The sequence below is a fragment of the Pelobates fuscus genome, chromosome 6 (genome assembly GCF_036172605.1).
Source record: "Pelobates fuscus isolate aPelFus1 chromosome 6, aPelFus1.pri, whole genome shotgun sequence".
NCBI classification, from domain to species: domain Eukaryota; kingdom Metazoa; phylum Chordata; class Amphibia; order Anura; family Pelobatidae; genus Pelobates; species Pelobates fuscus.
In genome coordinates this window covers 296,920,830-296,946,642 of record NC_086322.1, presented here as the reverse complement: position 1 = coordinate 296,946,642, position 25,813 = coordinate 296,920,830, and the positions used below count along the sequence as shown (strand labels likewise).

The 25,813-nt window shown below is 43.2% G+C and overlaps 1 protein-coding gene across 6 annotated transcripts in view; it reads right to left on the bottom strand.

The window, feature by feature from the left end:
• Nucleotides 1-23,338, bottom strand: part of KCNQ2 (potassium voltage-gated channel subfamily Q member 2) — a 61,255-nt gene extending 37,917 nt beyond the window's left edge. For 4 of the 6 annotated variants that reach the window (XM_063459557.1, XM_063459555.1, XM_063459558.1 and 1 more), the window contains exons 1-4: nucleotides 22,843-23,338; nucleotides 5,265-5,355; nucleotides 5,056-5,182; nucleotides 992-1,167 (exon numbers count right to left, since the gene is read on the bottom strand). In XM_063459557.1, coding sequence (XP_063315627.1) covers nucleotides 992-1,167; nucleotides 5,056-5,182; nucleotides 5,265-5,355; nucleotides 22,843-23,135 — 687 coding nt within the window. In that variant the 5' untranslated portion in view covers nucleotides 23,136-23,338. The remainder of the gene's footprint in view (nucleotides 1-991; nucleotides 1,168-5,055; nucleotides 5,183-5,264; nucleotides 5,356-22,842) is intronic. The other 2 variants (XM_063459556.1, XM_063459559.1) reach the window with 1 other exon arrangement.
• Between the last annotated feature and the right edge of the window lie 2,475 nt (nucleotides 23,339-25,813).

Sequence of the window (25,813 nt, the reverse complement as noted above, 5' to 3'; positions counted from 1 at the left end):
ACTTCAGCTGGAAGGCTATTCCATGCATCCACTACCCTCTCAGTAAAGTAATACTTCCTGATATTATTTTTAAACCCGTGTCCCTCTAATTTAAGACTATGTCCTCTTGTTGTGGTAGTTTTTCTTCTTTTAAATATAGTCTCCTCCTTTACTGTGTTGATTCCCTTTATGTATTTATATGTTTCTATCATATCCCCCCTGTCTCGTCTTTCCTCCAAGCTTTCCTGGTAAGTTTTATCCTGCAATCCATGAACCAGTTTAGTAGCCTTTCTTTGAACTCTCTCTAAGGTATCAATATCCTTCTGAAGATATGGTCTCCAGTACTGCGTACAATACTCCAAGTGAGGTCTCACCAGTGTTCTGTACAATGGCATGAGCACTTCCCTCTTTCTACTGCTAATACCTCTCCCTATACAACCAAGCATTCTGCTAGCATTTCCTGCTGCTATATTACATTGTCTGCCTACCTTTAAGTCATCAGAAATAATCACCCCTAAATCCCTTTCCTCAGATGTTGAGGTTAGGAAAGTTGTCTAATTCTAGATTAACAAAGGAGTTAGAGGGGAAGAAACCGAGAAGAAATCCTCAAAAACCCTGCTCATTAATTTAATCACAACTCTGCTCCTGTATGAGCAGGAGTAAGGACCTCGGCAGGTCTTTACCCACGAGGGGTAGCTTCTCCCAACGATAATGTTTTTTTAAAAAGCTATATAGTGAGAGAACACTTCAATAATATTAGTGATAAGTCCATCACTAGTGCTGCGTAGCCATGGTGCTCTCTACTAAAAACCCAGCTAGAGCTCTCCTAAACAGTGACTTTCAGATTGACTCCCTCCTTGGACTGTGCAGAAATAGAGCCTCTAGAGGATGAGTAAAGTGGTTACAATATGTGAATTTATCTTGCTGTGTGTGTGTGACGACTTGTGACCATGTATTGTAGACATGTTAATGGCGTCACCAAGACACATACGCATTTGAACAATATATTTACCTTGCTGTGTGCATACACCACTGAGCCCAGAAGTTTCCATGTCCCTCCTCTCCGGTCCATACGAATCATGCGCAGAATCTGCAAGAATCTCAGACTTCTAAGGGCAGATGTAGCAAAGACATTCCCCTGGGAACCTGCAGCCAGGACTGCGATGGAGGCCACAAGAACCATGATGTCTGCATGGAGAGAGAAACCGGTCACTTTTTTTTTAGGTTCCCATTGCCTCGTCTTGACCTTCAACGTAACATCAGACTAACCGCACAGCAGGAATTGGAAAAATTATTCAGGAACAAGAACATCTTGGACAAAAATGTCTTAGTGACAGCAACCATGTGTAAGGCAATGCTGACCCACATCTCCAATAACTCTGGGTCTAAACTAAGCTCATCCTGTTCTGACTTTTATAAAAGGTAATTCCCATCAAAACCAGAGATCAAAGCTTCTCAAACAGCCCTTGAGGACCAGAAACGAACCAGGCGATTATCATGGGAGGAAAAAACAAGACCCCTACAGCTGCAATACATCATCGTAGAAATAATGTCAGGAGATCAAACACAAGCACATGAATTAAATATGGTCAGAAGCCTTAGTAGATTAACTCTGGGTAAAGGTCAAGAGGTAGGAGTAGGTACAATTCATGCTGGAGAATAAATACCTTGAATAATGGAAAATGTTATTTTATTCCTAAATGCTAGCTGAGCAAGAAGGGTGGGGCGGGTGTAAGATGCCCAATGCATTTCACACCCATTGGCACATTATCAGGAAAAAGAGGATTTCTCGGAACAAAGTTATGCATTTTGGGGTGAGGAACCCACAAGCAGCTTATTCCCTAAAAGGGGGTTGAGTTGGGGATCAAAGAGAATGACTTGGGAATAATTATAAGCAAGAAACTGGGCAACAATGTGCAATGTCGGTCAGCAGTTCCAAAGGACAGTAATGTCCATTCTTGCATAAAAAGGGGTACCGTGGTAGGACACCATCTTAAATATGCGATGCAAATTTAGGCATTGTTTAAAGAAAATAAAGGGGGGGAATTAGAAAATGTCCAATGTAGCCTACACAATTATTAAGGGGAATGGAAAATTTGAGTTATGCAGAAAGGCTAGAAAATGTGAAATTGTGTCTTTTAGAAAAAAGGTGTCTAAGAGGGGATATTATAACCCTAAACAAATATATACAGGATCAATACAAACAGCTGTCTGGTCATCTGTTTATTAACAGGAATGTACATAGGACAAGAGGTCATTCTTTGAGACTTGAAGTAAGGAAAGCTTACCTACAGCAGTGGAAACAATAAAAACAAAAAGGCTGTGTATTTGTTTGCCTAAATAGGTTGTGTATCAGATTCTAAAGATAATTATGATATTTAGGAAAATCAGGCTTTTACAGCAAACACTTCTAAACAAATATACAAAGCAAAAAAAACATGTAAAGAAGGAGAACATTTTATAAACTTACTATAAACTTTGTCAGATTGCATTGTTGGGCACGCCTCTCAGTTTCACCCCAAATGCCAATTAAAATAATATATTACCTTTATTCCAAAAAGATTAAAAACTATTCATCCCATAAGGCAAACGGTAATGGCTTATAGACTCACACAGATCAATGCATTTCGTATACAACGTATTTTTTCGAAGATCACTCGAGTTCCATTGTGGCGGGATTTTATAGCTGCATATGGATCAATAATGATTCATTCCTACTATACACAGAGTATCCATTCATTTACAGAGGAAACATGATAAATACATATAATCTAATGCATCATAAAAAAACTACAACATTATACTTGAACTCAAACAAAAAAAATATAAAATGGAATGAGAATTTTTTTTAATAAATGCATTAATTAATAACACAACATGCAGGTAAAGATCAGCAATAAAGTGAGAGTATTTAAAGCACAATTAAAGGGACACTATACGCATCCAGACCTCTTCATATTCTGCCCCTTTAACCCTGCAATGATTACATTGCAGATTTAAATGAACACTATAGGCACCAAAAACAACTTTAGCTTAATGATGCAGTTTTGGTGTATAGATCATGCACCCGCAGTCTCACTGCTCAGTTATCGTCCGTTTAGGAGTTAAATCACTTTTGTTTCTGTTTATGCAGCATGCATGAAAAAAATGTTCGGGTTAACTTACTTTAGAAGTTTGTATCTCCTACTCTGTAAATTGAACTTTAATTACACACTGGACAGGGGTGGGCATAATTAGGCACTCCAGATGTTCTGGACTACATCTCCCATGATTCTTTGCCAACAATAAGGCTGTAAGAGCATCATGGGAAAAGTAGTCCACAACATCTGGAGTGACGAAGGTTGCCTATCCCTGCTCTAGAAGGATATTAACAAAGCAGGAGATAAGAAATTCCTGATTAAACAGACTGTGCACTAAAGGAAGTGTAAACATTAGATGTTTTTTTTACAGGAAGTGTTTAGGAAGGCTGTGCAAGTCACATGCATAAAGGTGTGGCCTGGCCTGCATAAACAAAGTGATTTAACTCCTATATGGCAGAGAACTCATATTCCTGGCACTATAGAGTCATTAGGTCCCCCCCACCCTCAGGGCCACTTACCTTAAAACCCCTTCAGCCACTTACCTTTCTCCAGCGCCAGGCTCCCTCTGTGCTGGGGAACTCTCCTCCCTCTGCCGACGTCAGATCCGAATGCGCATGCGCGGCAAGAGCCGCGCGCGCATTTAAACAGCCAATATGGAAGCATTACTCAATGCTTTGCTATGGATGTCCAGCGTCTTCTCACTGTAATTTTCACAGTGAGAATCGGGGAAGCGCCTCTAGCGGCTGTCAGTGAGACAGACACTAGAGGCTGGATTAACCCTCAGTGAAACATAGCAGTTTCTCTAAAACTTCTATGTTTTCATCTGCAGGGTTAAAACTAGAGGGACTTGGCACCCAGACCACTTCATTGAGCTGAAGTGGTCTAGGTGCCTATAGTGGTCCTTTAAGCCATTAATGTTTGCTTTATGGGATAAATTATTTTTTGGTTTTTTTATGGTGTGGGATCAAGTAGATTTGTCAAACAAAGACAATTTGTCCACAGTAGTTGGGGAGAGTTTGTCACATAAATGCAACAAGTACAATTTGTATACTATATCCTACAAGAGTGCTCAGCTGATAGGGGCTCTGAGAAAAGACAAATTTCAGGATACAGGATGAATTGTTTAAATCTGTTTGAAATAAACTAAATATATATATTTTTTAATAGATTGGCAACAGTATATTTTTGATAATGGGACACAATGTCTTCATTCTTTCGTTTATATATGTGAAATATGAGGTTGGACCCCCTCGTAGATAAGTCCCCTCGGCAAGTGGATGCAAACATTGTACCGCAGAGCAAAGCGCGATTTAGTTGTCATCCACATTGCAGTATGTTTGCTGTATCTGTTACACATTAGATCAGTAGCCCCCTCCCCCCGAGAGGGTGTGGGAAGCATAAGCCAGAACAACCAAATAAATATGAAACAAATCATATTTACCAGCATTGTTCAGCCTGCAGAGTGAGGGGACTGTCTCATTCAAAGCTAAAGCCTTTGAAGAAGACAATTGTCTGAAAGAGATGCCTGTCCCTTTAACCCCTTAAGGACACATGACATGTCTGACACGTCATGATTCCCTTTTATTTCAGAAGTTTGGTCCTTAAGGGGTTAATGTAGGTGATAACAGCGTATGGATCCAGGAATCTTCCCTGTTTGTGTCATAATTGGACGTGGCTTCAAACTGGGTTTTTAGTCTTCTTTTGGATAAACTGGAGAAACTGATGTGTGGACGGTTGAACTTGATGGACTTGAGACTTTTTTCAACCTAGATTCCTGTGCTACTATGTATTATTTCCAAATAAGGACACAGGATAAGTATTAGCCAATCCATTTGGTTTTCAAGTCCAGGAATAGCTCAAACGTCCCTTTTTCCTACAGCCTATTATGAGCTAGTTTTTAACATATGTCAACAAATGTTTTGTATCTCCAGTATAAACGGTTTTAGAATTCCTGGCACACGGAAACTCCATCGCCCAGTGCATTGCTTTCTCTTACCAATCACACAGAATGGCTTGCGGGCAAACTTTAAGCGCCCCCTCCAGCCGCGATAACGACAGCAGCAGCCGGCAGCCCAAATTCGGACAAAATATTCCACCCCAAAGACCACAATGGTTATGATCTCCTGCAAGATACATCAGAGAGCATGTTTAACAGCCAGGCAGCGAGACACTGTCACCAACAGAAAGAAAGCACTTCTCATTTACCAGAATGTAGAGTGCGCCCTCCGAGCTGCTCTCATACTCTTTGATTGTGGAGAAGACGGACAGAACCAAACAGGAAAAAACCAGCAGGAATCTGGAAGACACAAGACAACACATTCAGTTACACATCTTTTATACCCACAGCACACCCCTTAAAGGGACACTGTGGGCACACAGACCACTTCAGCGCATTGAAGTGGTTTGGGTACAGTGTTCCTATTGCCCTCAGTGCTGCAATGTTAAACAAGTTCCAGAGAAACTGCAATGTTTACATTGCAGCACTACGTCTGCCTCTAGTGGCCGTCTAACAGACAGCTACTAGAGGGCTTCCTGGTTTGAAACGGACCTCTAGTCCGGTATCTGACGCTGGACGTCCTCACGCTCTGCATGAGGACCTCCAGCGTCAGATTTTTTCCCCATAGGAAAGTATTGATTCAATGCTTTCCTATTGGGAGGTCTAATGAGTGCGCAGCATTTGCCGCGAATGCACATTAGAGCCCGCTTGTCGCAGGACGAAGGAGGAGTTTCGACCAGCACTGAGGGATATCAGCGCTGGGATATGGTAAGTAAATAAAAGGTCTTTAACCCTTTAATCACTGGGAGGGGGGCGCGCGAGGCGACAGGGGGAGCTATACTGCCAGAAAAACAGCTTTGTATTCCTGGCACTATAGTATCCCTCTAATATTCTTTTTGTTCTCTGCAAGAATAGAGATCTTACTCTGTATTCATTGTCCATAGAGATCATTTGTCTCACCTTCTGGAATAGCTATTTTGTTTACTTTAAATTATAAGTAAGGTTATTGGAAGTATTTTGATACAATATGACTCATTTTACATACAGGCACCTACCTCTCCCTTTCTACTGAAAGACAGCTGAACAAGTACCACCCACTCCATCCTTGTACACAGAGATCAGCTCATGCACATATCAGAGAAACCGAGCTGCCAAAATCCCAGATTGCACTGCGCCTCCCTGATACGTTCATTTCTTAGTGCTGAGTGATGGCAGGATTTAAAATATAAGCTTTTAGAACAGAATCACAGAGATCTGCTCAATCTCAATACTCTCAGAGGTATTCACTAAACACTGGGTTTGGACAAAATCCGGTGAAAATGACTGAATTCCAACCGCATTATAAATAAGCGTCTTTACTAAAGCCAAGTGCAGTCAGGATTCGATTGGTCTTACCAATACTGTAACATTCGTTCGGAAGCGTTCGGTAAAATCAGCATCTGACCCAATTTACAGCATATCGGAATCGGAGATTTACCAATGGCAGCATGTCAGGAGTGGGCAATTACTGCCCATTTACTAGATAAGGTCCCGTCCCTGTGGGCATTGGGTGGGGGCTACTTTAAATATTAATGGGGGAGACTTTAACACCTGTTAAAAAAAATTACTTCCCATACAAAGTCTTTTTTCTTTTCATTCTTCTTTTCTTCAGCCCCAAAAATGGCCAAATAAAAAGCCATAATAACATATGTCACTAATTAAACAATAACAGCTCGGCCAGCATTCAAATAGTTCAGATTTTTGTTTCTAATCTGGACCCGGAGTTAAAGCCTCCAGGGCCAGATTTATTTTACTTGCTCCAGATTTTAGCCGTCCGCCAGTGTTCGTTTGGATGAACTCTGGACCAAGTTCTGGCCCATTTGAGTTCTGAATTACAAAATCCGGACATTGAAGAATTCCATGAACAATGTTCGGATTTTGAAGTCCGATTGGCCCCATATGAAGCCAGATGGTTTTGTCCCATTCGGTTCTGAGCCATTCGGAGTGTATAACTCTGTCTTGAGTACAGAATATTCAGCACTTGACACCTGTCAGCAACTCTCAGTATCCTCAGCCACATTGTGCATTCCTTGTTCACACATTATTATGCTAAGCATCCTTTAGGCCAGCATTCTGTTGTCACCATGAAGCGATTTTACTGCTGGTAAACCCGACGTGTTAGAAATGCCTTTAAAACCAGATAGCTCCCTGGATATCTGGAGAACAAATAATGAGATCACCAGAAGGAAATTAATTTGCGGTTTCACAGAACAAGCTGTGTAATCTGAGTCACTTGATTAACACACATTAAAACAGCACAGACAGATAAGGGAAGGTGTGCTGGTACACAGGCTGCCGACACGTAGGAATCATAACGCATAGCTGTGCTGGGACATGTGGGATAAACTTTGCTACAGATAAGTTAAAGCGGAATGGTCACATCTGAGAGTTCATTTTTTATTTCATAATATACATTGTATGACTGCCCGTCCTGGCACAGCTAGGGCATACTATGCAAATATACTTAATTTCCTTACATACACTCAAGAGGACATTTGAAGGCCCTGAGCATTATGGGGCAATGACATCATCGTGTCAAGTAATGGTAACTCCACTTTATATTAACCTTTAGCAAATACTCCAGCCAACTGTAAGAGAGCATCCTGATTGGCTGGATTACTTCCTGGTGTGAGCAGAGCTCATTATCAAAGACACAAATCCAAAGGATTTACAACACATGAAGAAACAACAAGTATGCTTGTTTTCACCTATAATTTAAAGGTTTATCTACAGGGAATGGGTCAGTTTCGGCCTGGTAAGTCCTTTTAATGGTCAACTAAAAAAACACCTACAATGCGACCTATTTACTAACTCTAGACTGCAATTCACCAACAAGTTCCAGCAGCAAAAACAATGTATATCCCGGTGTGTCATTGGCAGCTCAACACTATGACAACTAACTGTGTCACACGGGACTTTACTCCTCAGAGGTTGGTTACCATGAAGTTGTTGTGTTTCTTGTAGGATGTAACGAGATAACATGCTGGACTGATTTATACACATAATCAATGGGTTTATCAGCATCCGTTTTCTGTTTTTTTTTGTTTTGTTTTTTTTAACCAAATTAAGAATTTTAGAAGTATCCGTATATTACTGTAGAGCTCTGTGATACTCATACACACTGCACATTACTGTGCGTTTTATTACAGTGGAGCTATGTGATACACACTGCACATTGCAAGTTTTATTGCTGTGGAGCTCTGTGATACATTCATACACACTGCATATTAAAAAAAAAAAACCATTTCCACCAAGGGGAGGCACCCATAACACGCTTGATTTGCCTGGAATATGTGAGTGCATATTAATCACCGAAAGTTTTAAATAAGTTTTGTAGCAATATTTGCACTATGTTTTGTCCTTCTTTATAGGTATACTAGCAGATACCCAAAATAGCCCATCAATTACACAGTTCTGTTATACGGTTATCAGCTGGGAGATAACCCTGGGAAGCAGTGTACCTATCAGCTAAGTTTTTTTATTATATATTTTTCTTCACGAGTGTCCGTGTGTTTGTTACACTGCATATTACTGTGAGTTTGTTGGCCGTGGAGCTCTGTGATACACTCATACACACTGCACATTACTGTGAGTTTTTATCCCCTTAAGGACACATGACATGTGTGACATGTCATGATTCCCTTTTATTCCAGAAGTTTGGTCCTTAAGGGGTTAAATGGGTGATTTTTCACTTAGCGCTATTTATCTGGGGTGTTTGCAGTGTATCCAGTCAGTCCCGATCCACAGATTAAGTTCCTAGAAGTATACTGTCAGATCTCTGATGTAGGGGACCAGGAGGGAATAAAACACAGATTGATTTTGGAAAATGAAACCCCATAGTAGGAAGTGTTACAGCCGCATATCTGAAATCAGCTGCAATAAAATCTCACTTAATTTACAGAAGGCTTTTAACTGCCGAACATGAATGTGTCTGCATGTGATGAGCAGAATCCCGGCCATTTCTGCTGATCTATATCTTGGGAGCCATCCCGAGCGACTCATTGATGGGAGCAGGAGGTGAACACTGCGCGTCAGCAGGTTTAGTCCAATCCCCTTCCTTACACAAATCTGCCACATCTGACAAAGAACTTTATTTAAAATCCAATTCTGCAGGCCAGGACCAGTTTATTTTTATAAGGCTGTATTCAGACATGAAACACGATTCAAAGAGCACCAGGGTGTGATGGGGCAAAGAAAATAAAAATTACGCACAGCCTGGTATGTAATCTGGTTACACCTCCTTCATACCGCCTAACATTTCAAACCGGCAAAGAGAGACACTTTAATTTTAGGGGTGTAGTCCGGGGAAGGGGTTGATTTGAGAAATTTTAGATTACATACTAACAACAATTAAAGGCACACTAGAGGCACCCAGACCACTTCATTTAAATAATTTTGACTGGGTGCTATATCCCCCCGTCTCCCCCTCACCCCCATTTTAACTCTGCAAGTGCCTGATGCCACTAATGGCTGCCACTCAGCCACTAACTCTTTAATTTCTATCACAAGGTCTGATTGGCGCAGTGTGGCATTTTTGCAATGGGTATAGATTGGATTGGATGAAATCGTCGCCCTGCAGAAGAATGCCGGGCACCTAAACGGCCACCATGGAACTATAATGTTTGTTTCAATCATTTAATGCAACTAAAATATGATTTATACAATATAATTAAATGTTTTTAGAAAATATAATTTTACAAATTATAAGAAGAACAACGTATCTTATTTCCACAGACTGATTTCTAAATGTATTACTGTAGTTTAAATACACATTACTGGGAGTATTATTACTGTGGAGCTCTGTTAGACACCCAGACACATTACTGGGAGTATTATTGCTGTGGGGCTCTGTTATACACACAGACACATTACTGGGAGTATTATTGCTGTGGGGCTCTGTTATACACACAGACACATTACTGGGAGTATTATTGCTGTGGAGCTCTGTTATACACTCAGACACATTACTGGGAGTATTATTGCTGTGGAGCTCTGTTATACACTCAGACACATTACTGGGAGTATTATTGCTGTGGAGCTCTGTTATACACTCAGACACATTACTGGGAGTATTATTGCTGTGGAGCTCTGTTATACACTCAGACACATTACTGGGAGTATTATTGCTGTGGAGCTCTGTTATACACTCAGACACATTACTGGGAGTATTATTGCTGTGGGGCTCTGTTATACACACAGACACATTACTGGGAGTATTATTGCTGTGGAGCTCTGTTATACACTCAGACACATTACTGGGAGTATTATTACTGTGGGGCTCTGTTATACACACAGACACATTACTGGGAGTATTATTGCTGTGGAGCTCTGTTATATACTCAGACACATTACTGGGAGTATTATTACTGTGGGGCTCTGTTATACACACAGACACATTACTGGGAGTATTATTGCTGTGGAGCTCTGTTATACACTCAGACACATTACTGGGAGTATTATTGCTGTGGAGCTCTGTTATACACCCAGACACATTACTTGGAGTATTATCGCTGTGGAGCTCTGTTATACTCTCAGACACATTACTGGGAGTATTATTGCTGTGAAGCTCTGTTATACACCCAGACACATTACTGGGAGTATTATTGCTGTGGAGCTCTGTTATATACCCAGACACATTACTGGGAGTATTATTTCTGTGGAGCTCTGTGATACACGCAGACACATTACTGGGAGTATTATTGCTGTGGAGCTCTGTTATACGCTCAGACACATTACTGGGAGTATTATTGCTGTGGAGCTCTGTTATACACTCAGATACAGTACTGGGAGTATTATCGCTGTGGAGTTCTGTTATACACTCAGACACATTACTGGGAGTATTATTGCTGTGGAGCTCTGTTATACACTCAGACACATTACTGGGAGTATTATTGCTGTGGAGCTCTGTTATACACCCAGACACACCAACAATATGGAGCTTCTAGAAAAGGTGGGATTTGAGTCCTCCTAAATAGGGGCACTTGGGAGGTATGCTTCACATCCTACATTGTAACAATACGTCAAACAAAATGATTGCCCATCACCTCCTGCTATTTACATAAACACACGTTATTTGTTAGCAAAAATCAGGGGAAATCTCCCTTGAGGAGTCCCTATTAAGTATAAAAAAAAAAAAAAAAAAAGATAATTGGTTAAAAAATTAAACTAACAAACATATAACCATAGACGAGGAGGAGGATAACTATATATTCGCTAGAAATTTGTAATAGGGATGTTTGTGATGGATAAACAAATCGGCTTTATTGATTTTACCAAAATGTACTACCCATACTTAGTGCCATTCGTAAAGCATAGACAAATCTATTGCTTATCATCCTAGTGATATGTTAAAGCATGTAGTCTCTCAAGTTACCAATGTCTATGTCCGAAGAGAGCCCCTTATAATATAGTCCCACTTAGACCTTAAAGAGGTGGGTTTATATCAACAGACATTGGATGAAAAAGACAAATAAGGGAGAGACTCGCTAAGATGTTAAAGGCTTAGAACAGGAGAAAATGAGATTAATATGGAGGAGTATAACGCACATAATTATAAGACCTATATCTTAACACAGGTCAATGAAGCGTTAGTACAGGACGATATCTACTGAGTTAATATATCATAAATTTACACTAAGTGGAGTAGAGAAGGGTAGTGTATAGTGAAAGGTAGAAAATCTTAACCTCTCAATATAAAATGATGCAGTATAACACTTTGGTATAAATATTAGCTCAACACGTTCAAAGAATAGATAAAAAAAAAAAACGTATCTTGGTGGAGTTAATTATTACTACAAACAATATTGGTTGTTATTAATATATAATGTCTTAAATAAAATGTCCTTGCAAGTATCCCTCGATTAAGTAGATTCCCCTGGTAGTAGGAACACATCCCCCCGATCTCCAAATAAACCCCCCGTCCTCCTCGTAAAGAGAAAAATAAATAAATAACTAAGTGGAAAAATAAATCAGTGCATAGTGAAGTGATTAAAATAAGGAAATCCTGACGCGCGTTTCGGTGCTCAGAGAGGCACCTTCGTCAGGGGAGAAAACTTCCATAATTAAAGTTTCCAGTATATATAGGTGTATAATGGTGATTAAACCCACCTTCGATCAGCTGCAGCCTCTCAGGTACCAAAGTTGCGATCCGCGTTGTGGGCGGTTACTTGCTGTCAAGTTTCATTCTCAACCTCATCATTAAAAGTGATGCTGACAATTAACCCTTCAGATGACATTATCCCAATATAAGGGGAAAATAGTGAAATACTTATTTAAACATATGTGGGATGGTCTGTTGTAATCTATACATTGTATAGACTTTTTCCTCATAAACTATGTACTGACTTGTATATCGTTTATGTACACTACATTTGTAATTCAAGCACAATTGTTTCTATCACCATTATACACTGGAAACGTTCATTAGACACTTAACATTACATACATACATTAACCCTACAGGAGGAGCAGCGATCTTTGAGTAACTTCTTATTGGGAAAGGACAGAATCACTGCTAACACATTATTAAAAGGCTCGCTGCAAAATCTGCATTGGTCCTTCTCCATATTAAATTCGCACAGAAAAAATAAATGAAAAATAAGGGAATTGTTTAGGAGTGTACCTGGACATATGAAAGGCTTCAATGGCCCTGGACGGACTCTAGACTCAGGGCTGGAGGGGCGACTGCCTACACCAGGATCTGAAAATAATTAAGGCTTCGATGGCCCTGGACGGAATCTAGACTCAGGGTTGGAGGGGCTACTGCCTACTTCAGGATCTGAAAATACTAAAGGCTTCGATGGCTCTGGATGGACTCTAGGCTGAGATTTGGATGGATGTCTGCATACTGTAGGCCCTGAATATACTAAAGGCTTCGATGGCCCTGGATGGACTCTAGGCAGAGATTTGGATGGATGTCTGCATACTGTAGGCCCTAAATATACTAAAGGCTTCGATGGCCCTGGATGGACTCTAGGCAGAGATTTGGATGGATGTCTGCATACTGTAGGCCCTGAATATACTAAAGGCTTCGATGGCCCTGGATGGACTTTAGGCTGAGATTTGGATGGATGTCTGCATACTGTAGGCCTTGAATATACTAAAGGCTTCGATGGCCCTGGGTGGATTCTAGACTGAGGGTTGGAGGGGCGTCTTTCTACTCCCCTTCATTTTTATCTTTTTCCCTTATAACTGAGACAACTCTCCCTTATAAGCATAGAATTGCAATGTCGGCAGACAACAAAGCGTTGCTCATCGCCACATAATAGGCATGTCTCTCTGTTTTTCAATGAGTGACCTGTCGGAGCCTTACATGAAAAGGCAACGATAACACAATTTATAGGTGATTTCTCAAGGTTTCATCCAATGCTATAATCTCTAGTGACTGTTCCCTTGAAACGAAAATTTCCCTTTAAAGCAGCCTTTCTTCTGGTATTGACATATTCTATGCGGACAAGAGATTAGAAAGAAGAACATAGCGTCAGCAAATTCAGGGGAAAAAGCAACATTACAGGATTTGTCAGACCCCGGGGAGAGAAATATGTATAAAAGGCTGCTTTCAATGTAAAATAGCCAGCGTTCTGAGCAATTAAAGAATGTACATTGTGTGTGGAGCAGGCCCTGGAATACTGCGATGTCAATCGATGTTCCATAAACACTCACCGCTTGCTCAATATTTATGATCTTTTAGTCGCCATTTGAGTGTCCATTACATATCTATGTAAGCATGTATGTCTCTATCTAATCAAACCACAGCAACGATACAATGGATTTACCACTAACCCCGAGAAACAAAGGATACTTCCATCATATTTTCATTTAAATAGCTTGTGTGAAGAAAAGATTAAAAAAATGGGAATATAATAGCGCTAACGTGAAATAGTGCATAGAAAATGTGTAAGAATTAAACATTAACATTTTTTTTTTGACAATCAAAATTTTGATTGGGGCATGAATCATAAAAAAACATTTATCACAACGGTGACAACACCACACACAAAAATTTTTTTTTATCAATAATAGTAATCTCCATACGCAACCAAAATAGTGCAGGATCAACACAAAGCATTAAGTGCACAATGGTATGTGGTATGTCACTCATGGAGTTAGTAGGCCTCATTTTAATAATTAAGTAAAACATATATAGCCAGGGCCGGTGCAAGGAATTCTGCCGCCCTGGGCAAAGATCCATTTTGCTGCCCGCTCATAAGATAGTTCCATTGAATCACAAGTATTTAGCTGAAAAGAGACATGCATCAATCAAGTTCAGTATTTCTCACATGTGTTCCACTCATTTTTTTTTTTTTTTAATTCTTTATTTTTGTGAGTAATGGCATATAACACCACATATTTTGTGAGTAGCAGGTATATGATTTAGACAGTACAGTTATACATACATCACCTAGCTGGACCTACTCATTTTTTATTAGCTGGGTACTAGTGCGCCCAGGCTCTTCTGTAGGTGGACCTACGGCTTGTGGTATGGGGGGTGCTGGTAACAGGCTTTTCACGCCTTGTGACTAGGTCGCAGTGCGCCCTGATATGTACGCTTCAACAAGGCGCTTATTTTGGGGTTTAAGCGGGTCTTTAGCTTCCCAAGGCTTTGCTATATGTTTGAATGTTGGTGCTGGTACAGGTGGCTGGAGTCGTGTGCGGTGTGTTCAGAGATCGGCTGTGTTGTGCGTTGGTGTCGCTTGTGGACCCTGTGCTGTTAGGATGGGGGGGAGGGGGATCATGGTTACTCTACGTTAGCGCTGTACCTTAAGCTTACAGAGCCAACAATATTACTACAGAGGTATGGTATATAGTTAAACAGTGAAGAAAGGTAACAATTAACGATTTTTGGTGGTATACAAGTATGTACAGTCCCAAAGTTCAGGGTGGCGGTTCTGCCGCCGCGGGTGCTCCCTCTCTGGGTACAAATGGGGTAATGTCTGCTACGTTCCAGGTTGGGTGAACCACTGCCCTTGTCTGTGCCACTGGCAGGCCTAGAGCTTGTGGGAAAGATGGCGCTTCAGCAGGGTGTGATATGGCGTGTGTCTTCCCCGCTTTTTCGGCAAGCAGTCGGCGGGGGCCCCACTTGCATGCGATGGAGTTTTCTTGGAGAAGCTGGGTGATAGGCTTGAGGGATCTCCGCCAGGATAAGGTGTGTCTGGAGAAGTCCTGAAAAAATGCAAGTTGTGCTCCTTCAAAGGACACCGTGGGGGTGCCTCTGACTGCCCCCATTATAACTCCACGGTCGGAGTCCCGAACTAGTTTTAGTAGGACATCCCTGGGTACCTCTTGGGCTGCATTGGTCGCCTTTTTGAGTCTGAAGCAGGAATCCACTACCATCTGTTTGGCCTGTTTGGGCACAAGGAGAGTGGCAAGGAGCCTCCTACAGTAATGAGGGAGTTCTGCTCCTGAGACTGTTTCTGGCACTCCCCTGACCCTGATGTAGTGAGGGAGGACACTGCGTCCCGTATTGGAGCTAGGTCTGCTGTAAACATGGCCTGGATCTCCGTTACTAGGGCTTTAATATCTGCCCTGGTGGCTGGTACTGAGTCCCCCTGTGCTGTGGTCGTTGGTGGTGGTCCTGTTCGCCGCCTCGGTTGAGGTGAGATATCAGCTGAGCTGCTGTCTTCCTCCGAGGACAGTGGCCTATATGCTGCTGCGGGCAGTGTCGGCTTGTATGCCTCCATTCTCGGGCCTGTTTGCGGAGCAGCTCCGAAACACGTCTGGCTTGTTTGGGCGCTGGCTCCGCCCCCCATTAATTTTTTTTAACAATCTAGTGGATGTACTCCCAAAGAAAATGTGCTTTTATTTTCTGTGCCATGGAATACTCCAATCAGAGGCTTCTCATTGAGATGTTTCTGAGCTGGATCTGCAAGTGTGCGCATGCTGACTCGATCACGGCTTTACTATGTTCCCCATTGAGCTCTAGTTTAGCTCACTGAAAAGGTCCCTGTCTGTGACAGACAGGAAGGTGTTTCTGCCAAAAATTATAAAAGGATCGATTTCTATTGAAATGTTCAACATTCAAGAAAATGACAAACTTCAGAAATCTGTAATACTTTAAGTGTGGAGTATTTCTCTCTTTGCAAGAATTGTATAGAATAGTGTATATACTCACTCTCATTTGCCTTGGGCGGCACTTTCCAGGGGGCGGCAAAAAAAGCCGCCCCCAAATGCCTAGGCAAATGTCTTGTTAGCCTGGCGGCTAACTAACATTCCGGCGCTGGCGAGGGAGAACTGATTAGTGAGCTCTCTGCTCAGCTCCCTCGCGCGCCCCAGAGTGATGCCGGGAGCCGGAATATGATGTCATATTCCAGCTCCCGGCATCACTCTGTGGCGCGCGAGGGAGCTGAACAGGAGGATCAGTGCTCCCTTGTCGCCTGCAGTCACTGGCCCACTTGACCCCTAGGGCAGCACAAAACCAGGATACACCACTGACCTTCACACCAGCACAGCGGGCATTCACCAATCATATTTAAACACATGGACACAATGGCTGCTGACGATGACGAAACCAGACTTTGCTGACAAGCTACAGTACTGAATGACATGGACGGACCACAAATTTAATCACAACAAAGACGCAGGACACTGACGACTACCCGACGCCCCAGTATCCACCCATGTACCCCGTTTCCCCCTTTATACTATACCCATACACTCAGAAGACGGCTGAGGGGCAGGGACCAGCCAGAGAGATCAGCTGGCAGGACTCTTTCAGTGCGGCAGTTAGGAGAATCAAATGTGGGGATCCTGGGATCTGAGACATGCCTAGCAAACATGACAGAGTGTCACAAGGTGAGGTAGGGGGCCTGCAAGCACAAATGTATAAGACCATCGCTAACCCTTGCACGGCCCTCTGGGGACCTACGAGTCCCGCGCTGACACACACCTGAAATTCCGGGCTATAATAAACATCCAACTCTCAAAAAGGAAAGTGCGGGGAGAGAATACCAAAACCCCAGCAATAAACTACCATTGCTATACTGGAAATGTGATTCAATAAAGGACCTGCGAGTCCTCGGATGCTTGGGGCCTGCGTGCTCACATACTGTTGTGATTTTCTATGGCTATTGCACTATCTCCTCTTAGTTATATAAAGGGACCTGCGAGCCCCGCACTGTATGTTCTGTATTTCTTGAGAATATGCAAATTACTGTTGATAAAACAATAAAAATTATATTTACAAAAAAAGTTTTCCCAACTTGGCGATTTTGACCTAAGACTTATCAAATGGACCCTCAAGTATAGGCCTGCTTAATCTTTATTTTGTTTTGTGAAAAGACACATAAATAGTAAGAAACAGACTGGGGAGGTGGTGTCCTTAACCCCTTAAGGACCAAACTTCTGGAATAAAAGGGAAACATGACATGTCACACATGTCATGTGTCCTTAAGGGGTTGATAAACAAAATCTGTTACGGATATATAAGTGGATATATGCATTATTTTGGAATGGTTAAATATTTGCATATAGGCAGAAATACTGATATCGATTTTGTAGAAAGATACACAAATGTTGCAAAGCCTGTGTGGCCATAAATCCTTCAAACAGTAAGTACTGTTACACCAGGCATCTGTATTATACTGCATAGTGCAATGCAAAATGAATATTCACCCATGTATACATATGGTTGGGAGGGAAGGGGTTATAGGTTTGGACGCATTTTAATATTTAACTTTTCCTTTACCAAATCAGTCTTATACACATCCTGAGCATTATTCAATTCCTTTACTGCGTTAGCCTTATACACATCCTGAGCATTCTTCAATTCCTTTACTGCGTTAGCCTTATACACATCCTGAGCATTCTTCGATTCCTTTACTGCGTTAGCCTTATACAAATCCTGAGCATTCTTCAATTCCTTTACTGCATTAGCCTTATACACATCCCGAGCATTCTTCAATTCCTTTACTGCGTTAGCCTTATACACATCCTGAGCATTCTTCAATTCCTTTACTGTGTTAGCCTTACACACATCCCGAGCATTCTTCAATTCCTTTACTGCGTTAGCCTTATACACATCCTGAGCATTCTTTGATTCCTTTACTGCGTTAGCCTTATACAAATCCTGAGCATTCTTCAATTCCTTTACTGCATTAGCCTTATACACATCCTGAGCATTCTTCAATTCCTTTACTGTGTTAGCCTTATACACATCCTGAGCATTCTTCAATTCCTATACTGTGTTAGCCTTATACACATCCCGAGCATTCTTCAATTCCTTTACTGCGTTAGCCTTATACACATCCTGAGCATTCTTCAATTCCTTTACGATGTTAGCTTTTATTGGTTTTAAATTAAATTCTACCACAAAAATCACACAATTTCCTCCATATTCAGAGTCTCCCTGGAATGGAAGTGAGACCCAATCTCAATGTGTTTCCTTTCCCCTATACATTATTAATCAGAAAGAACATTTTCGCTAGAGCTTTGCTAATGGATGGAACTGGACATTTTCAATAGCTGCAGCCGGTCTAAGTCTGTGACATAAATTCATTGCGCACATTCCTCAATATTCTGTTTAACGTGTAAAAAAAGAGATCACATTTGTCCACCTAACCCAGCTGTAATCTCAGCCAAGCACAATTCCAGTTTGTAACCCATGAAGTGCCACACAAGCCTTTGTACACTTTGATCTTTTTGTTGAGCAATACAAGAGTTAAATGACTAGCACTGATTTTTCAATTTAAAGCGAATTTGACACGTTTAATTTACTTTTGTTATTAATTGTCTCTTTTTTTAAAAAAAAAAAATGTATTAATAAAACAACATGGTATCTCAACTGCTAACTGAGAAGGTCCACCGAGAGAATTTGACGCTAAATAATTTCACTTACACAATTTTCTTGTATCAGGGAATGATGGGAAATTTAAATTTGCATGAAGATCCGTGTCTACTCATTTTTAAATTGGAGCAGTTGAAATTTATTTTTTATTTTTTGAATGAAGACAAATATAAAAGTGAAAGGAGATCAGAAAGAACACTGCATTCAAACCAAACAGTAAAACCTTAAAAACTACTATCTACGTAAATTGTCACTATGTAAGAAATAACCGCTTTCGTTTACATTAATAGATATACTCCACTGCTATGTTCAATGAGTAGTTCATTGTGACACGGCGACGGCTTTACATGCTATAGGGCTTATTAACTTAACGAGATATTAAACCACAGAAAGTAGACTGGAAAAATTCTTCAAAAGTTCAAATCCCCTATTTTAGCCTTTTTTTGTTTTTTTTTTCTATTTGCCTTAAGTGATTTTTGTTGAGGTCATCAATGGCAACATACAGAAATCAAAACGATTAGCACTGCTAGCTTTGGTCTGAAATGGAAAAACTTACTTTAAATTGCTAAAAAAAAGTTGCACGTTGGTGAAAAAGCCTGCTAAGTTCTCATTGTACATCACGCAAGATATGTAGACAACCAACGCAGGATTTCGTTGTTGAAAGAATATTCAAAATACACTAACCACTGCAGTGTGCTGCAGTGGTGATGGTGCCAGGCAAACCCTGGCTCTCCTCTATTGTATGTAGTCGAATTGTTTTAGGACGTATTTACAAAAAGACCCTCCACCACCCATGGTATAAAGCCAAACACTGCTATAGAAAACATCGACCTAGGAGACGCGCCCCAAAAAAGCACCATACCTTGTATACAAATAGGGGGTGTAGCTGTAAAACAATAATATAATAATATTGTTATGTCATGTAAAGTAATTGGTGTTGGAATGAACTCCCATTTTGAAGATGTAATATAGACGCTCTGTGTGTCTCTCCCAGTGATCATTTGGACCAGAAGAACCCAAAAATAAATTCAATTTGCGGCTGACAGAGACTCTTGGTAAGTTAAAAAAAATATATAGTATTGTGTCAAAAGAAACAGTAAAACAAATTGCTGGCTTTGTCCGGACTTCCCAAGGAGCCAAAATTTAAAAGCAAGGTTCTTCTGGCCTCCACATCATCGGGGAAGGCGCACCGAGCGTTTTTATTACATCATAGTTACATAAACTGAACAGAGACCTGCGTCCATCAAGTTCAGCCTTCCTCGCATGTTTGTGCTGCTGATCCAAAAGACGGCTGGAAAACGAGTTTGTAGCACGTTTTAAAATTTTACAACAAACTAGGATAAATGTCCTTCTCGACCCTAAAATGGCAGTCAGATCTCTGCTGGGATCAAGAAGCTATTACCGCACATATTAAAAATGATATCCCTGAATATTATGCATGTCCTATTTGCATCTTACCTGCAGACTGCAGCTCCCTGCCTCCACTACAACTACAGGAGATCCAGACGTGTTCTGCCTGAGCTAAGCTTGGCAGTGCGGGGCTTAGCTCACTGGTTGAAAGCGATCAGCAGATACTCCCAGCCAATGAGCTAGCTCTAAGCAGGGTTCTCCTGTAGCTGTAGTGGTGGTAGGGAGTAGCGCCTCGCGAAACCCAGATGAAAAGTCAAACTGTTCCAAAATGTTTGACTACTTCCAAAGGGAGCTCACTGTAGTGGTTATGGCGTTTGGAGGGTTTCTTTGAGAATGATTAATGTTTTCTGCTACTTCCAAACTGCACGAACCATAGTCCACCCTGTGCCACGGAGATGTAGTGTGGTATTAAAGGTACAGCCACGATCTGGACACCATACAAAGCAGTAATATTAAGACGAAAGTGATTCCACAGATGTCTTCGTACATAGGAGGTTTAGGGCCCAAGTGAAGTGAACTGGTGGGTTATCAGTCGCTGGCTGCACTGAGATCTGGCTATGTGCACGATTTGCTGTATCAATGGCAATCGGATATTTTTGGATGGCTACAGATATTCTCTATAGGTGCAATACTGTACATAGCAGGTACTGGTCTGTTTTCCACGGCTCAGAAACTGGTGATCCATGGCTAAGAAAAATCTGGTGATCTATGGCTAGGAATCTGGAAATCCATGGCTAGGAATCTTGGCTCAATGTTTAAGAATCTGGTTATCCATTGCTAGGGACGGATGCTTCCAGTAAGTGGGAAAAACTGGAGATTTATAAAAAAAAAAAAAAAAAGCCTCCGGTCGAGGAAAGCAGCAGTCACTCCAGAAAATGCTTTGGGCAACGACACAAATGGAGCCTTAAAGTCTGTAAATGTCACTAATCGGGATGTATGGTGTATTGTACAGATGTCAGATGGAGAGATGGGGCATTCTACTTAATATAGCATTAACCGGGGCACAAAGTGTAAGGCAACTCCCATCAGCAGGCTAGCTGAGAGTGCTATGAAATGTAGTCCAATGATGGGTAAAGGATTAATAATATATGATGGTCACGCAAACACCAGCCAGTGAAGTGGTTATAGTTATGTATATATAGGTATGCAACATATAAGCTAACATAAAACGCCAGGCGTTTGGGTTGTTTGTGGCAGCACATATTGCGCTATAGAATTTTTGATGTGAAATTACTCTGTTTTTCTATATTGGTCTCCAGTAAGTCAGCCACACAAATCCAGAACGGTGACAAAAGGGTTAAATGTTACATTCAGAGCTGTATTATGGGATTAACCCTTTGCGATTCTCTTACACAACTTCCAATAAAAGCAAACACAGAGGAGCGCAGCTCACAGCAACGTGTCAGTCTATAATGTGGGGTTACCCATACAGGGGACTCGGACTATCGAGATACAAGCTGGAAATGTAAACATTATGTAATGACACAATATTGGGGTTACTGTACCCACACCAACAGCTACATCACATAACTCATATTGCCATAGCCCTGCGCCCATCATTCTATTAAGTGGACTAGTATAACTGTTCCAATATTGGGGCTCAGCACCCCTCTCCATGCCCCCCAAATAACATTGTATAACTGTCACATTATTGGGGCTTGGCACCCCTCTCCGGAATCCCCAATTAGCATTGCATAACTGTCATATTATTGGGGATCAGAACTGCTCTCCATACTCCCCATTGGCATTGCATAATTGTCACATTATTGGGGCTTAGCAGCCCTCTCCATACTCCCCAATTGGCATTGCAGATTTGTCACATTATTGAGGCTGGCACCCCTCTTCAGAATCACCAATTGGCATTGCATAATTGTCATATTATTGGGGCCCTCTACATGCTACCAGCACAGTATGTATGTATGTATATAATATATCATGTAATTAGGCCAACAGACATTGCCAGTTTATTTGGAGCTCTACACAACTTTTCTATTCTATTTTAGGCATATTATTGGGGTGCAGCTCCCTCTTTGTACTCACAGTTATCATTTCGGTACAGCCCCCCCCCCCTTTTGTGTTCACACAGTTATTATTGGGGTACAGCCCCCCTCTTTGTACTCAGTTATTATTGGGGTACAGCCCCCTCTTTGTACTCACACAGTAATTATTGGGGTGCAGCCCCTCTCTTTGTACTCACACAGTTATTATTTGGGTGCAGCCCCCCTTTTTGTACTCACACAGTTATTATTGGGGTGCAGCCCCCCTCTTTGTAATCACACAGTTATTATTGGGGTGCAGCCCCCCTCTTTGTACTCACACAGTAATTATTGGGGTGCAGCCCCTCTCTTTGTACTCACACAGTTATTATTGGGGTGCAGCCCCCCTTTTTGTACTCACACAGTTATTATTGGGGTGCAGCCCCCCTCTTTGTAATCACACAGTTATTATTGGGGTGCAGCCCCCCCTCTTTGTACTCACACAGTTATTAATGGGGTGCAGCCCCCCTCTTTGTACTCACACAGTTATTAATGGGGTGCAGCCCCCCTCTTTGTACTCACACATAGGCATGGTAGATGAAGGCCCAGCCCCGGGGTCTCTCCAGGACGTTGTAGAGGAAGTTCTGTAGTTTGCGGTAGAAGGCATTCCGTTTGGGGGGCTTCCCGGTGCCGCAGACCCCCGACCTGGGCTTGCTGAGGATTCTGCCCCGCTTCAGCTCGGAGCCATCTATGAGAAGGGCCCCATCCCGGCTGGATTCCGGGGCCCCCGGGTCCAGCCCCACGAAGCCCACCTTCAGCTTCTTCTCTGCGGGGGGGGCGGGGTACACCCCCCCATTGCGAGATTTCTGCACCATGATGGGGGGTCTCACCGCAAAACCACACTGCTAGTGGGGGGCACCATGGCTGGCAGACTGGGGGGCTCAGGAAGGGGGGGGGGGCTATCTCAGGGTGGGGTCTGTCTCAAGGTGGAGGGGCTCAAGATGGAGGGCTGGCTCAGGTGGGGGGATCAGGATAGGGGGCTGTTTTAGGATGGGGGGCTGGATCAGGATGGGTGGCTGAGGATGGAAGGCTGTGTAAGGGTAGGGGGCTCAGTGTGGGGGTCTGTCTCAGGGTGGGGGATCATTGTTTGCAGGGTGGGGGGGATCAGGATGGGAGCCTGGCTCAGGATGGGGGTTCAGAGTGAAGGGATCAGGGTGGGGGTCTGTCTCAGGATTTGGGGATCAGGATGGGGGGCTCAAGGTACAGGTCTCAAATTGGGGGTCTGTCCCAGGTGTGTGGGGGGCTCAGCGTCAGTGTCTATCTCGGGATGGGGGGCTCAGGGTGGGTGTTTATATCAAAATGGAGTGGCTTGTGGGAAGGGGGAGGGGCTTAGGGTAGGGGTCTGGCTCAGCTTGGGGGGGGGGGTGCTCAGTGTGGATGTCTGTCTCAGGGTGGGGGGGTTGTCACAGAGTGGAGGGCTCAGGGTGGGTGTCTCTCAGGGTGGGGGTGGTCTGGATGGGGGGCTCAGGGTGAGGGGGCTCAGGTGGCTGTCTCAGAGTAGAGGGCTCAGGGTTGGGGTCTGTCTCAGGAGGGGGGGTCTGTTTCAGAGTAGAAGGCTCAGGGTGGGGGTCTGTCTCAAGGTGGGGGGGCTCAGGGTGGGGGTCTGTCTCAAGGTGGGGGGGCTCAGTGTGGATGTCTGTCTCTGAGTAGAGGGCTCAGGGTGGGGGGGGGGTCAGGTGGGGGTCTGTCTCAAGGTGGGGGGGCTCAGGGTGGGGGTCTCAGGGTGGAGGGGCTCAGGGTGGATGTCTGTCTCAGAGTGGAGGGCTCAGTGTGGATGTCTGGCTCAGGGTGGGGGTCTATCTCAAGGTGGGGGGGCTCAGTGTGGATGTCTGTCTCAGATTGGAGGGCTCAGGGTGGGGGGGCTCATGGCTTCCATTCTCTGCAGCTCCTCAATGCAAACAAGGAACATCATTCATCCTCTGCAGCCAGCTCTCTGGGTCTCAGGCTCCGCCCAGTCTAGGTAAACCACGCCCTCCCTTAACCCTTCCCTCGCCAAGCTGAACTGAAAGGAGAGGAGAAGGAAGGTATTTATCAAAGAAGACGGAATGATGCGATGACCTCAGCTGCTGCAACACCTCTTTCCCATCAGACCTACACAATGTACAGTAATAAGGCACCCAGAGAGGCCTTCATAGCAAACAGGATGTAATATTTCCATTTAACCCTCTGTGACACCACAGAAATCCCAGTAAGACAGCTCTCTGAGCCAAAATCTAAATCTGCTAGCCCAATGCCACCCATGGACAGCTCTCTGAGCCAAAATCTAAATCTGCTAGCCCAATGCCACCCATGGACAGCTCTCTGAGCCAAAATCTAAATCTGCTAGCCCAATGCCACCCATGGACAGCTCTCTGAGCCAAAATCTAAATCTGCTAGCCCAATGCCACCGTTGGACAGCTCTCTGAGCCAAAATCTAAATCTTCTAGCCCAATGCCACCGTTGGACAGCTCTCTGAGCCAAAATCTAAATCTCCTAGCCCAATGCCACCCATGGACAGCTCTCTGAGCCAAAATCTAAATCTGCTAGCCCAATGCCACCCATGGACAGCTCTCTGAGCCAAAATCTAAATCTTCTAGCCAAATGCCACCCATGGACAGCTCTCTGAGCCAAAAAACAAATCTCCTAGCCCAATGCCACCCATGGACAGCTCTCTGAGCCAAAAACCAAATCTCCTAGCCCAATGCCACCCATGGACAGCTCTCTGAGCCAGAAACCAAATCTGCTAGCCGAATGCCACCCATGGACAGCTCTCTGAGCCAAAAAACAAATCTGCTAGCCCAATGACACCCATGGACAGCTCTCTGAGCCAAAAACCAAATCTCCTAGCCCAATGCCACCCATGGACAGCTCTCTGAGCCAAAAACCAAATCTCCAAGCCCAATGCCACCCATGGACAGCTCTCTGAGCCAAAAACCAAATCTCCTAGCCCAATGCCACCCATGGACAGCTCTCTGAGCCAAAAACCAAATCTCCTAGCCCAATGCCACCCATGGACAGCTCTCTGAGCCAAAAACCAAATCTCCTAGCCCAATGCCACCCATGGACAGCTCTCTGAGCCAAAAAACAAATCTGCTAGCCCAATGCCACCCATGGACAGCTCCCTGAGCCAAAATCTAAATCTCCTAGCCCAATACCACCCATGGACAGCTCCCTGAGCCAAAAACCAAATCTGCTAGCCCAATGCCACCCATGGACAGCTCCCTGAGCCAAAAACCAAATCTGCTAGCCCAATGCCACCCATGGACAGCTCCCTGAGCCAAAATCTAAATCTCCTAGCCCAATGCCACCCAATGGACAGCTCCCTGAGCCAAAATCTAAATCTCCTAGCCCAATGCCACCCATGGACAGCTCCCTGAGCCAAAAATCTAATCTCCTAGTCCAATGCCACCCATGGACAGCTCTCTGAGCCAAAACCCAATCTCCTAGCCCAATGCCACCCATGGACAGCTCTCTGAGCCAAAATCTAATCTCCTAGCCCAATGCCACCCATGGA